This window comes from Heterodontus francisci, chromosome 32 (assembly GCF_036365525.1).
Source record: "Heterodontus francisci isolate sHetFra1 chromosome 32, sHetFra1.hap1, whole genome shotgun sequence".
NCBI lineage: Eukaryota > Metazoa > Chordata > Chondrichthyes > Heterodontiformes > Heterodontidae > Heterodontus > Heterodontus francisci.
In genome coordinates this window covers 36,833,159-36,848,155 of record NC_090402.1, presented here as the reverse complement: position 1 = coordinate 36,848,155, position 14,997 = coordinate 36,833,159, and the positions used below count along the sequence as shown (strand labels likewise).

Sequence of the window (14,997 nt, the reverse complement as noted above, 5' to 3'; positions counted from 1 at the left end):
TTCATGAAAGGTGCTATATAGATCCAAGCCTTTCTTTTCAGTTTGTTGATAGACTTCTAAATATTACATTTGGATCAAATATCCTGCACTATATGAAGTACATTGCCTTGACCAAGCTGAATTTTCATTAACCCTTATTAACCCTTTTGCTTCCATCGCTGAGGAGACGAAAAATAAACATGTTAAAAGCTACGAAGGTGGCACAGTAGCATCGTGTAGTTATTCACTGTGCCACTGAGTGCTAGGTACAGCTCTTTATTGCTGAATCTGCCATTCAGGGAAACATAGAAACAATAAGAAAGGAGATGCAACTTGAAGCCAAGATATCTGTTGGGAGTCAATTTAAGGATAACGTTAGCAAGGGGCCTGATAGTAGGTTGGTAGTCTGTGCTCTCAACCAGGGAACAGAGTGTGCTGTAAAAGGATTAGAAGAAAAGAAGGAATTTACATTTTAAAAAAAGAAAATAAGTAAGACTACAGATTCACAAGTGTTTCTTAATTATCTGCCTTCACAAAATCACAATTCAAGCTAGAGTGTCTCATTAAATGTTAACATTTGGCAGTACTACCTCCCGAATGTAAATCACACTGTATTTAGTGAAATGTGATGAGCTTCAGAGGCTGTGCATTATTGTGCTGGTAAGCATAATTATAGTATCTGAGGCTCATATTTACTGAACAGTATAATCTACCACAGTAAGTGTCTTTTGCAGATTGGGTTGCATTGAAATATAGTTGAATTGAAGCCTCCAAGCATTTTTCACAGTAATGCATACTGTAATTTAGGTTTATGTGAGTGTTATTTCAGTTTCGTAAATTCATTGTGAATGTTTCAGACTTCTAATTTGTATTTTTAAAATCATCTTTTGTGCATAATTTACAGAAAAAAGGAACACTTTAGTGTTTTCTAAGAAGTGAGTTTGATGGGGCAGAAATTTATGCAATTAAATATTTTGTTTGAATTTCACAGAACTCTTACAGATGACTAAGTGCAGGATTTTTCCCACAGGTGTCAGGACCCCACTATCATGGTCAAATGGGGGTCAGAAATCCAAACTGTGTGGGAAACAGTCACCAGCTGTAATTTTCCCTGAACTGACCAATTAATGGCAAATGGGCTGGCTCGCCGTCCAATTAAGGATGGCGGGCAGGCTCTCGAAGCTGGACGGCGAAGAGGAGGCTCTCCAGCTCAGAAGATAAGTGAGGGAGGGCCCACCACAAGATGGAGGCACCCTCTCTCCAAATTTTTTAACTCTAAAGTAAAAAATTCCCCTCAGCAGCCAGGCCATCATTGTGGAGGGGGAAGCCTTCCATAGGGTGTCTGCAGCTGAAGCCAGGCAGGCAAGGAGGGCCTCCATGCCTGCCTGGAGCACTGGTTCCCTCAATCTGCCACTGAGAGACCACCTCCAGGCAGCTGCACTCTTTGCTGATGCCTCCAGGGACCTGAAAAATTCCAGTCGACCTCCGACGATAGGCCTTAATAGGCCTTTAACTAGGTCAATTGGCTACCTGCCGCTTGTGGACAGTTAGCTCTGCCACCATCCCCTCACTCATCCTGCTTTTGGGAAAATGGCCGGGGAGGTGGTGGGGGGGGGGGGGGGGGGGGGGCGGCTGGGATGTGGAGCCAGGGAACCCGCATGCCAGCCAATGGTGTGTATTTACTTGCCCACCTGCCTCCAATAGGGCCTAAAAATTCAACCCCAAGTTTCAACAAGCTTTATGATGTTTGAATCAAACCTAAAAGGGGCAATCTGTTATTGGAGAATAATTGTATAATTACTAATCTATAAAAATGTACCAAATTTGCACCATCGAATATTTCTCAATATCTTGCACTCGGGCAACTTACACATTTGAAAATCCGGGGAACTAAATTTTATAGCTCTCTAAAATGGACGATGCATGATTAACCCACCCATAGTCATTGACTACAATGCAGGCATCCTGCCAGCTTCTTGCTGCCTGATGTTTTAAATGATTTCAGTGTCCAACCAGTGCTTGCAACAGTTAACAACTGGAGCAATTCTTCTCCCTTTGTCATCTCATTGTTTGGTAGTTTACCTCCTGTTTGGAACTGGCCATTATCTTGTACTGTGTCAGAACATGGGTATTCTTCCAGATATGCTGTGATGACCAGGCCCACCTTGTAGGTTTAGTGATGGAAATTGCCAGAATAAAATACAGAGTGACAGCAATAAATTGTATTTACAGTAGCATTCCTCAAATATAGAGCATTTTGCAATGGGGAGAGGCAAATACCAAGCAGGCAAGAACTAAGGGGTGCAGGAGAAACTGAAGGTACAGTTGAATGGTTAGGTGATTAGGAGAGGTTGGAAGAGAAGGAGAAGCTTAAGCAGTTTGGAAAGAGAATTCCAAATGCAGATGCATAGTGGCTGAAAAATTCGCTTGCAATGGTGGAAATAAACTAAAATTCCACTATATTGGCTATACTGCATTGAAAACCGCGTGCTGAATCCTGTTATTACTTAGTATATATAGCACAGAATGGGCCGTTCGCTGCAACAGGTCTCAGCCGGTGTTTATGCTCCACATGAGCACCCTACGACCACTTTTCATCGAACCCTATCAGCATATATTTCTATTTCTTTCTTCCCCAATTGTTTATCTAGCTTCTCCCTAAATGCATCTATGCTGTTGTAGCGGGTTCTACATTCTTAGCATTTTCTGGGTAAAGAAGTTGTTCCTGAATTCTCGATTAGATTTATTAGTGACTGTCTTATGTTTATGGCCCCTAGTTTTTATCCCCTGCACAAGTGGAAACATCTCTATGTTCATACTGTCAAAACCTTTTATAATCTTAAAGACATCCAGCAGGTCACCCCTTGGCCTTCTCTTTTCCAGAGAAAAGAGACCCAGCCTGTTCAATCTTTTCTGATAGGTATAACTTCTGATTTCTGGTATCATCTTTATAAATCTTTTTTGCACTTTCTATATTATTTTCTATTAAAATACTTATAATAAAACCAATCAAATAATATTCTAATTGCACTAGTGATGTTCATTCATTTCTTCCAAATTATTAGCTGCCTTGGTTGTTTTGAGAAAGAAATCAGATTGCAGATCTATTTCTGTTAGGTCCTTCTAATATAAATCAACTTCTGGCAATCTCTGCTTCCTTCATACAGGGAGAATAATTTCATGAAGGATTTCCCTCAGCTTGCTGATGGATTAGTTGTCATTCCCCTTCCTGTGGAAGAGCAGTGTCGAGGAGTTCTTTCTGAGCCATTGCCCAACCTCCAGCTCCTCACAGGTAAGCATCTTGTGTATTGATAGTGTTCTGCTGACTGCCTGCCTGGATATGCTTGCAGACTTGTGTGTACACATGGGCATTAAAGAAAACCACTGTACACTAAATATTCCACAAAAAATACAGAACATGTGTGCGCGCAGAGTGAAATGTCCTGCTCACTGGAGGTGCCTGCATCAGGACATGAAAACCAGTTTCTGACTTTCCTCAGTGAAATACAATTAAGCATTTGAGTAACTAATTTTATGTTGAAAGTACTCCCTCTTCATGCAATCCTGCACTTTAATTATTGTTCATTGCTACTGTCATATTAAATGAGGTTATAAGGGATTGTTCACTGACATGCAGACACTTCAATTGTAGCCACACAAGAAAGATGTCACAGTGCAACGTAACGGTTTCTCTTAATTTCATTGAGAAACATAGAAGAATTATTACTACAGTTTTTTTCAATATAATTTTCAGTCGCAACTTGAATGAAATGATTCTGAAAGTTCCACAGTGTGTTTCTCATTTTATTGTTCTTTCGATTCCAAGTTGTGACATATTTTCTTCACTTCCCTTTGGGATCTCTCCCACAAAGCCAGGCAACGCCTTTATTTCTTACTTTCTATTCGAATACCTTGCTGAGATTTGGAACTCATGTCGAGAATTGGAGCAGCAAACTTGTCTCCTGCCACTTTGTGGCGCAGCTCATTTGAAGCTAGCATACGACATCACAACATTTGAACCATACAACTCATTGGAAACAGCATCCCATGTCAAAACATTCAAATTGCACAGCTCATTGGAATCCAACATGCCAGGTCACAACACTTGAACTACACTGTTTGTTGTAAGCCAGCATGGCAGGTCATAACACTCAAACCACACAGCTCATTGACACCCAGCATTATGTGTTACAACACTCGAATCACAGCTCATTGCTAGCCAATATGCCAGGCCACAACACTTGAATTACAAACTCAGACTTTAATGTGCTTTGATTTGGTAATTAGTAAAAAAAAAAATGGTTTGTTTTCCAGGTGATGCCAAATACAACGAGGCTACTGGCTATCCCATGGTGCAGGAATGGAGAGTTAGAAGCAATTTGTACAAGGTTAAGCTCAGTTCAATAACACAATCTGCAGGTAAAAATAAAATACATATAAATGAAGAACTTTGCTGAATGTGAATGCAATGATTCAAAGGTGTTAGGTGCCACAAGCAGAGCATGAAAATTTTTTAACTGAACAAAATTCACAAGGATGAAGGGTTGAAGCCACAGTGGGCAATCAAGATTTTGAGGAGGATTTTGAAAGCAGGGAAGGAGAGGCAGGTTAGAAAAGTCTAGGCAGGGAGTTCCAAAGGACAGGAGCCACTCGAGCAACAAATATGCCAGGGGCCACAGTGAAAGAGAAATGGACTGCAAGTAAACAGTACATTGGCTACTGCAAGAAAGTCTGAGCATTTTTAGTTGAGTGTTCAGTTTAGGTGCATTCATGGAGGTATAATCCATGATCCCAATAATTTGCCTATATTTCACATAGCTGGCAATAACTAATCTTGATATTCTGATATGGAATACATCCACTGAGGCAACATTGCTGTAAATGATCCTTTCCCATCTTCTGGGCTCACAAAATACAAATAGGACAAATTACTGAGCAATATACAAGTACAAATAGAACTGAACTTCATGGACTTCAGTGATTGGATTGCAAGGGCCCAGAGACCACATGCAGCTCATGGTTTGCAGTTTGAAACCCCTGATCTGTTGGTGCTTTTTTTCAGAAAATGTAGCTGAATAGATTCACCAAATGAGGCGGTTTAAGTTGCAATTACATAGAGTTTAATCACAGCATATCTTGTGAAATTTGGATATATTTGCCTAAATCAAGTCAAAGCATTATGGATCAAAATTCAAACACTTAAGAACATAAGAAATAGGAGCAGGAGTAGACCATGCGGCCCATCAAGCCTACTCTGCCATTCAATACGATCATGGCTGATCTTGGGCTTCAGGACAACTTTCCCGCCCACTCCCCATAACCCTTTATTCCTAGAGAGACTAAAAATCTGTCTATTTCAGCCTTAAATATATTCAGTGATGGCGCATCCACTACCCTCTGGGGTAGAAAACTCTGAGTGAAGAAATTTCTCCTTATCTCAGTCCTAAATGAGCGGCCTCTTATCCTGGGACTGTGCCCCCGTGTTTTAGATTGCCCAGCCAGCGGAAAAAACCTCTCAGTGACTACCCTGTTAAACTTACAAGATTCTGAAGGGGGTTCAATGAGTTCACTATTATATTTATGCCGGGTTGCTGGATATTATCTATCTGATTTATCTCAGAGCAATGCAGATAACACACTTGTATTAAATCAGCAACTGGTTTATTTACAGCACTTTAAAATATCCCAGCACTTACAGGATCTCAGTACAATGTCTTCTCAGAACACACTTGTAGTTACTAGAACATTCTAGCTCTGTGTCTCTTTCTAGTTTCACTTGCAACTAGGCTTAGACAATCAAACACAGCAAACACTGATCAGTGGACAGACTAATGCAATCAAACCCAGATAAATCGAACACTACAATCATCTCTCATTCTTCAAAACGCCAGAGAATATAGGCTCAATTTACTCTGCCTCTCATCATAGGACAACCCTCTCATCCCAGGGACCAATCTATTACACTTTCACTGTACTGCCTCTAATGGAAACTATGGAGACCAAAACTGCACACAGTATTCCAAGTGTGGTCTCACTAAAGCCCTGCATAATTGTAGCAAGACTTCTTTATTCTTGTATTCCAGTCCCTTGCAATAAAGGCCATATTCCATTTGCCTGCCTCATTGCTTGCTGCACCTGCATGCTAGCTTTCGGTGTTCCTTGCACGATCAGACCCAAGTCTCTCTGAACATTAACATTTACAAGTTACAGGCCTTCTAAAAAAATATTCTACTCTTCTATTCTTATGACCAAAATGAATAACCTCACACTTTCCCACATTATACTCCATCTGCCACCTTGTTACCCACTCACTTAACCTATCTGTATCTTTTTACACCCTCTCTGTGTCCTCCTTACAGCTTGCATTTCCACCTACCTTTGTATCAACAACAAAATTAGATAGATTTTTCTCAATCTTTTCATCTAAGTCATTAACATAGATTGTAAATATCTGAGGCCCCAGCACTGATCTGCGACATTTCACTAGTCACAGCCTATCCACTTGAAAATGCCCCATTTATGCCTTCTCTTTGCTTCCTGACTGTTAACCAATCCTCTATTACTATATGACTTCCAACTCCATGAGCCCTTATCTTGTGTATTAACTTTTTTTGTGACACCTAATCAACTATCTTTTGGAAATCCAGGTATACTACATTTACTGATTCCCTTTTATCTACCCAACTAGTTACATCCTCAATCAACTCTAATAAATTTGTTAAACACGATTTTCCTTTTGTAAAACCATGTTGACGTTGCCTGATCACACTATGATTTCTAAGTACATTTTTAAGACTTCCTTAATAATATATTCCAGTGCTTTCCCAATGACGTCAGGGTAACTGACCCTCTGTTCCCTGTGTTCTCTCCTTCCTTTTTTGAACAGCAGTGTTACATTTGCTAACTTCCAATCTGCTGGGACCATTCCAGAATCCAGGGAATTTTGGAAAATCATACCCAGCGCATCCACTATCTCCACAGCTCCCTCTTTTAGAATCCTAGGGTGTAGGTCATCAGGTCCTGGGGATTTGTCGGATTTTAATCCCTTAAGTTTCTCCAATACTTTTTCTCTACAGATATTAATTACCTTAATTTCCTCACTCTTTTTAGCCATTTGGTTACCCTTTATTTCTGGTATGCAACTTGTGTCTTCTATTGTGAAGACAGACACAAAATATTTGTTCAGTGTCTCGGCCATTTTCTCATTCCGCACAATAATTTCTCCTGTGTCTGCTTCTACGGAACCAATGTTTACTTTAGCTACTCTCTTCCTTTTTATATACCTCTAAAAGCTCTTACAATCTGTTTCAATATTCCTATCTAGTTTTCTCTTATATTCTATTTTCCCCTCATCAACTTTTTGGTAGCCGTTTGCTGGTTTCTAAAACACTCCCAATCTTCAGACTTGCTACTATTCTTAACAACATTATAAGCCTCTTCTTTCAGTCTAAGACTAACCTTAATTTCCTGAGTAAGCCAGGGATGGATCTTTCTTGCTGAGTTTTTATTTTTCAATGAAATGTATTTTTGTTGAACATTTTTATTTTTTAATGTTTCCCACTGTTTATTTACTGCCATACCTTTTAGTCTACTTACCCAATCAACCTCAGGCAGCACTCTCCTCGTGTCTATGTAATTGGCTTTCAGTTTAAGATTCTTGTTTGTGATTGGAGTATGTCATTTTCAAACTTAATGTGGAATTCAGTTGTATTATGATCACTGTTTGCCAGCAGATCTTTTATTGAGAGATTACTAATTAACACTGCCTCATTACGCAATACTTGATCAAAATAGCTTTATCCTTAGTTGGTTCCACAACATATTGCTCCAGGAAACTGTCACAAAAACACTGCACAAACTCATCTTCTAGACCACCCTTGCCAATTTGATTGATCCAGTCTATATGAAAATTAGAGTCCCCCACTATTATTTCACCTTACCTTAAAAATTTCAATTGTTTAGAGGTATTTCAATTAGTAATTAAAGCTTTTTAAAAAAGTTATCAACACTGATATATTGCATAATAATTCTCCTGTTTTTCAACATGGTTGACTCGTAACTGCCTTCCTAAGTGGCCTATTAAGCCACTCAGTTGTATCAAATCACTACAATGTTTCAAGAAGACCCATCATCACCTTCTGCGGACCACTAGGAATGGTCAGCAAAATACACGACCTGAGAATGAATCAAAAAATGTGTGTAGTATTTGAATATTATTTTGGATCACTGAGTTTTGGTCAGCCACTTTAATTTATGCTTGCAGAATACTTATAATTTTGACAATTACTAAATTTTAATTAAAATTTGAATTGAACATGGTCTCAACATTTATCATTCTATGAAACTCCTTTCAACAAGACACTGAGTGAATTCCAACAATTGAACATTCTGATTGAACATTATGCGAGTGAAATTGTCCTGACAATGATGTTACTGAAATGATTGCTGCATCTAAAAGTGGGAGTTGTTTTTTGTACTCATGCCAGACTTTTTGTGAAATTTATCAGCAGGAGGAACTTTCATTTTGTTTTTCACAATGCCAGTTTGGATGAGGAAGGCCTTTCAATCCATTGGCTCTCATTTAACCATCTGCATTTCTTCCCATTAGAACATTATTTCTTAAAGGAGTCCTGCATCTTGACCTTAAACACCTATCCTGGAAACCTATTTCACTTGTTTATTCTAAGTTTGACCTTTAGGATTCTGTACCCTCTTGTTCGGCTGCATGAGCTTTCTGTGCTTATTGCAGTGGAACCTCAATTATCGACACTCTCAATTATTTTCCGCAATTTTCCTGTTTTCAGGGCTCAATTTTGCAGTAATCTCTTTAAAATGCAAATGAACATTTTTAACTGATATTTCACACACCCAGGGTTCTGGAATCAGTGGGATAAGTACTTGTTATCTAGATTTTCAGAACCAGGTAAAATTTACTATCCACACAGTTCTGATGCTATCTTTGGGTCAGAAGACTAACAGGATCAGGGTTTTGGTTCTAGGAGCCAGGCAGCCAACATTTTTCTCAAGAATTTCTCATTTATCTGCACATGCTTAGAACTTGCTTAGGCAATCTAAATAGATCAAGTAGAATTTAAAACTTCTTATGTACAATTAAATGTTGGGAGCTTTTAATTATCTACAAACTGGGGTGGGAGCGGGGGAGGTGGGTGGAGTGGGGTGTGTAAGAGAGGCCCATTTCACTACATCAGGTAATGGAGACTGTACACTTTGGGGTAGTAAATCTATGGAGGTTCCCCAATTTCCCAGAGTAACTTTTGCATTAACCCAAAGGGGAATGGCATAAGTAGCCATTTGTGCCATTTTTCAAGGATTTCTCCCAATATATGATGCATGATCAGGATTTCACATCTATAGCACATTAGTTTGAGGCATTCTTTACAGTGCAACCTTTCCATGTTTTATCCTGCATCTTATTTGCACAAATTAATTCCACTGAATAATACATAGAGGGATTGTTGTTTTAATCAATAAGATGCTTCATTATTTTACCTGAGTATAATTTAATTTTTCTCCCATTTCACTGGTGTTGTATGCAAACAAAAAATCTGACAGTATTGGACAAATTGATCAGCCCTGCAGCAATTATATCTCATTAAGAAAAACTGTTTTAGTCCATCGCTCATCTAGAGAGCGCAAATAAAATCACATTTCAATGGAATTTCTTTTTATATTTATAAAATTATGAAATCAGTTGTTATAAATAAGCACTTGCAACATCTATTACTTTGATGTTGTAGGATTTTATTAAACCTATTCAGGTGTATGAAGTATAATGACTTTTTCATAACTAATTAAATTGTACAGACAATTACTGACATGACAATTTTTTTACAAAAATTAACCAACTGAGTTTTTATTGCTTATGTAAGGAAAATTTAAACAAGCCTGAAAAGCCCTGAAATGGTTGTGCTGTTAATGTATCGTAGCCCAGTGGTTATGTTACTAGACTAGTAATCTAAAGGCCTGGACAAATGATCTGGAGACATGAGTTCAAAAATCCCACCATGGTGGCTAGGGAATTTAATTTATTTAATTAAATAAACCGAGAATAAAAAACTAGTATCAGTAATGGTGACCATGAAAATATCAGATTGTCGTAAAACCCCATCTGGTTCACTATTATTCTTCAGGGAAGAACATCTGCCGTCCCTACCCAGCCTGATCTATATGTGACTCCAGATCCACAGCTCTTAACCCCCCCTCTAAATGGTCCAGCAGGCCACTCAAATATATTCAAGAAGGTGGCTCACTACCACCTTCTCAAGGACAATTAAGGATGGGCAATAAATGTTGGCTTCAATTGTCTAGAAAAACTAGAGAAATCAGCATTCTTCTACTTAGAGCAGAGTAGGTTAAGGGAAGATTTAATAGAGCTGTTCAAAATTATGAAGGGTTTTGGTAAAATAAGTAAGGAGTAACTGTTTTCAATGGTGGGAGGGTTGGTAGCCAGGGCACACAGCTATAAGATAATTGGCAAAAGAACCAAAGGGGAGTTGATTTTTTTGTTGATATTGCAAGTTATGATCTGGAATTCACTGACTGAAAGGGTGGTGGAAACAGATTTGACAGTGACTTTGAAAAGGGAATTGGATATATACTTGAAATAAACACTATTGTAGGAAATTATAATTATTTTTAAAATAGGAAGTGTATTTTGGGTTGTCATTGTACCTTTCAGGGTTAGGGCACAAGATCATAAGAGTGGGAGCAACTGGACAGCTGTTTCAAAGAGCTGACACAGGTGAAGCACTGCAATGCTCTGTTGGATAGCCTTATATGTGAGGTACAGGTCTGCAAAGGAAACCCGACGGAGCCCGAATGCCGGACCCAGAAGTGCAGCCCGACCCGAACTCAAAACATATCGTCGGGTCCCATCGGTGTCGGGCCGGGTAGCAGGCCTGTACATCAGTACATGCGTAAAGGCCTGCTACCCGACCCGACCCCGACGGGACCCGACAACATGTGTCAGGTTCGGGTTGGATCAGGTCGCACTTCTGGGTCTGGCATTCGGGCTCGGTCAGGTTTCCTTTGCAGACGTTTAGACACAGGCACAATGGGCCGAATGGCCTCCTCCTATGCTGCAAAAGCAAAATACTGCAGATACTGGAAATTTGAAATAAAAATGTAAAATGCTGGAAATGCTCAGCAGGTCTTGCAGCATCTGCTGGAGAGAAACAGAGTTAACATTTTGAGATCGATGACCTTCGTCAGAACTCTGATGAATGGTCATCAACCTGAAATGTTAATTCTGTTTCTCTCTCCTCAGCTGATGCCTGATCCTCTGTGCTCTATGATTCTATGTATGCAAATCAAAAAAGCAATGTGGAACAATTCTCAACAGTAAATGCAAAGAAAAGATTGAAGAATTGCAACGGTTCTGGCAGACTAGGATATAACAGGGAAAGCAGGATGAATATACATTGATATAATGACAGGCCCATCGGAGCACACTGGGTTAATGGCTGTATCTCTATTTTGTGCAACTCACTGGGCAGAATAACTTGTCCAGACCAGTTTTGATGATGATATCAATGCTTACGATTGCAGGAATTTATAATTATTTTTAAAATGAGAAGTGTATTTTGGCTTGTCATTGTATCTATCCATGACTTACAGGGAAAATAAATCCACTTAAAATATGTTACAATTAATCAAAATCAATCGAACTAGTTTATTCCTCAGACTGCTGACAGGCTCAGCCAATTTCCAAGCTTCTTGGACTAGCAATTTATAAAAATATACACCATGAGGGTTACAATTCTTCTGGAAAACATGGGATCATGCTTCTTTCCTCTGTAATTATTAACCCGCAAATAAAATCACGTTGCATACATTGCTTCAAAGCATGCTGTTTCAAAAAAGTTAATGGGACTTCAATTACAGAGGAAAATGAGGATGAATTTATTTTTCATCATAGCAGGAATTTTGCCTCCTTGACACTAAATCAAATACTGTTGCATTAATAAAGCTATTCATCTTTTATTGCCATAATATTGGACAATTAATAAGTTGAAGAAAACAGTTTGAGAAACAATTGCACCCTTTTTTCTCAGTGGGGGTAATTATCTGAGAACATGTGCTAACCAGTGCATCTTCGGAAAGGTCCTCCCAATGTCATCCAATTCCCCAACTGCCATTTCTTCTCTATTCTGAATGCTCTCTCTTTTTCATGTGTTTTTGTTATTTGACTTTTATTTTATTTCCATTTCAACCGAGAGCATCCTGCAGCCACCACTGCCCCTTCCCCACCACCAGGCCACCAGAATGTGGCTTGCACTGGACCTCTGCCCCTTACTCTGTTGGATTACCTCCCACAAATGTGGCATACCCCGGGCATTAATGGCTTGAGAAAAATTGATCCCAAAGTCTCAAAGTAGATTATTAACTGTCCAAATTATTCCGCTTTTGGAAGCATGGTTCATAATTATTTTTAAATCAATTGAAGCTGAACAAACCAATTAAGTTTATCTTACAATTTAAAATCGAACTGTTAACTACCACAGCCTTGATCTGCAACAAAAACTTGATCATGAATTTGTACATGTATTTTCCATTGGGAGAACCAAGTGTGATGAGGTTGTATTGAGATTGACTTCAAAGCAGTATGTACAAATGCAAAATAAAGTACAGAAGTATTTTTAGAGCAGGAAAAGGCCATGAAGCCCAACTAATCCAACCCGATGAATAATGCAAGACTGCAAATTGGTTTGAAATGGATCATGAAATGCTTAACTTAAGAAAAGGGATAGTGCAGGAAATTTTCCACTAGATGGAGACCATTTCTTTCCTGTGAACCTCTGCAGCAATGTTGCTGAAAAAGTGGGGACTTGGTCATTCTAAAGCTTCTCCATTTATTTTATGGGGTAGGGTTGAAACTTTGGACAGTATAAAAGCTAAACCAGAACAGTCCTGTGCCAGGAAACCATGTCACCTGGAATGCTGTATATCTTGGGCCAAATTTTATTTGGTCAACAGGAGCAGGATTGGAGGCCGGAAAATGGGAAGGGACACACTCGCCGGAAACCCAATGTTATGACATCGGTTCTGGATTTTATCAGCAGCAGGAAAGGTCCAAGGCAGGGTTGACGCTATGACATGGCAGGACTGCAATTTCTTACTCCAATTTTATGAAGGGTTTTGAATTTAATCAACTGCGCACGGGGATCATATGCCTTCTGATCCCCACGCAGTTAAAGGTGTGGTACTTGAGGTGAGGCCTCAGTGATGCTCGGTGAAAGCAGCCATGGGGAGCGTTGGATGAATGCAGGAAGGGGAACAGGGGGGAGCGGCAACCATTGCCCAACAATGGTGCAGCCCTCATGACAAGAGTGGGAGAAGATGGGCTTAGCTCGTGTTCAGGGGGGAATGGCAAGGGGAAGGTTCCCTCTCTCCAGGGACAATGCAAAGGAGGGGGAGCGACCAGCTGGCATGGGTCTGATACATACAGTTTTTGTAGACCCCCATGCTGCACAACAGTGACTCAGAGGGAAGCAAGGCCAGGTGGCAGCTGGGCAAGCTGGTGAAGAAAGACTAGGGGAGGAACAGCAGGCAGCATGCCAAGAAAGGCATGCAGAGAGCGTACTGGACTCGCCTCAACTACCTCCAAATGTCTGAGCAGCAGGGTCAGCGAACACTGCTGTTCTCCAGGGAGGCCGTCGTCGACAATATGCACCATGCTGCAGGATGAGGTGCAACCCATGATTTTGGTGGACATCCAATGCCTGTGGGCCTGAAGACCACCATGGCACTCAATTTTTATGCCTCAGGCTCTTTCCAGGGATTCACTGGGAATATGTGTAGGGTCTCCCAGGCTGCAGCCCACTGCGGCATCAATGAGGTGACCAATGCCTTGCTCAAGAGGGCTGGAGATTATGTGTGGTACCGGAATAGCCCTGTCAGTCTGCCAGAGAGGGCCATTGGCTTCCGGGCCATCGCTGGATTTCTCCAGATGCAAGGTGTCATCAATTGCACACATATGGCCATCAGGGCTCCCATGGAGAAGCCAACAGCCTTCAACAGCAGGAAGGCTTTTCATTCCATCAATGTTCAACTGGTCTGTGACAACTGAAAGTGTTTCCTGCAGGTGTGTGCCTGCTTCCCAGGAAGCTGCCACATGCCTACACACTTTAGCAGTCCCAGGTGTCACAGCTATTCCGGTACCCGCTTGCCTTCAGGGATGGATTCTCAGGGAAAAGGGCTACCCATTGAAAACATGGTGACTCACATCTGTGACAAACCCTCGCACTACAGCAAGGGAGAGGTACAACATCTGCCACGGGTCCACCCTAGTATCCATCGCGCAGGCCATTATGCTGCTGAAGATGCGATTATGGTGCTTCTTTCGACCCGGTGGAGCCCTGCAGTATGCCCCAGCGAGGGTCTCATGTATCGTGGTGGTCTGCTGTGCTCTGCACAATCTAGCACAATGGAGGGGAGGTCTTGCATCAAGAGAATATGATTGAACACCACTCTTCATCTGACGAGGAGGATGTGGAGCAGGCAGTGCAGGATGATGAAGCCCGTGTACTGGAGGTGAGGGTCTTTGAGAGACACGCAAGTGAGGCTCAGGACAATCTCATACATAGCTGGTTCCTGCTATGATGCCTGTTCAAAATGAACTCAATAAAGAGTCACCTCACTGTATTCTATGTGTCACCTCTTTCCTATCACACTCCCGCGCCTTGTGTCCAGGCTCACCTGGCGCACTCACAGAGTTGAGAAGATGACCATGCACAGACAGCCCATTGAGGGAGAAAGGGTGAAGGTGACATCTGACAGGGCAGCAGGGAAAACATGAGATTCTCAACAATGTAAGTGATTTCCGTTTATTTAAACATTCACAATATCCAATAACAAGACCAAGTTGCACACATCCATGAAACCCCAAGTGCGTCTAGGTTCTCTTCCTCACGCACTTCCGTGAGCTTCTATGAAGTTCTCCTCCAATGCTGGCAGCTGAGGTGGAGGCAGGCTGTTGAACATATTGCCCCGTGGCTT

The 14,997-nt window shown here is 40.8% G+C and overlaps 1 protein-coding gene across 10 annotated transcripts in view; it reads left to right on the top strand.

Annotated features, from left to right (window-relative positions):
• Positions 1-14,997, top strand: part of LOC137347765 (astrotactin-2-like) — a 1,864,757-nt gene that overhangs the window by 1,131,472 nt on the left and 718,288 nt on the right. For all 10 annotated transcript variants that reach the window (XM_068012699.1, XM_068012698.1, XM_068012697.1 and 7 more), the window contains 2 exons: positions 3,147-3,271; positions 4,294-4,398. In XM_068012699.1, coding sequence (XP_067868800.1) covers positions 3,147-3,271; positions 4,294-4,398 — 230 coding nt within the window. The remainder of the gene's footprint in view (positions 1-3,146; positions 3,272-4,293; positions 4,399-14,997) is intronic.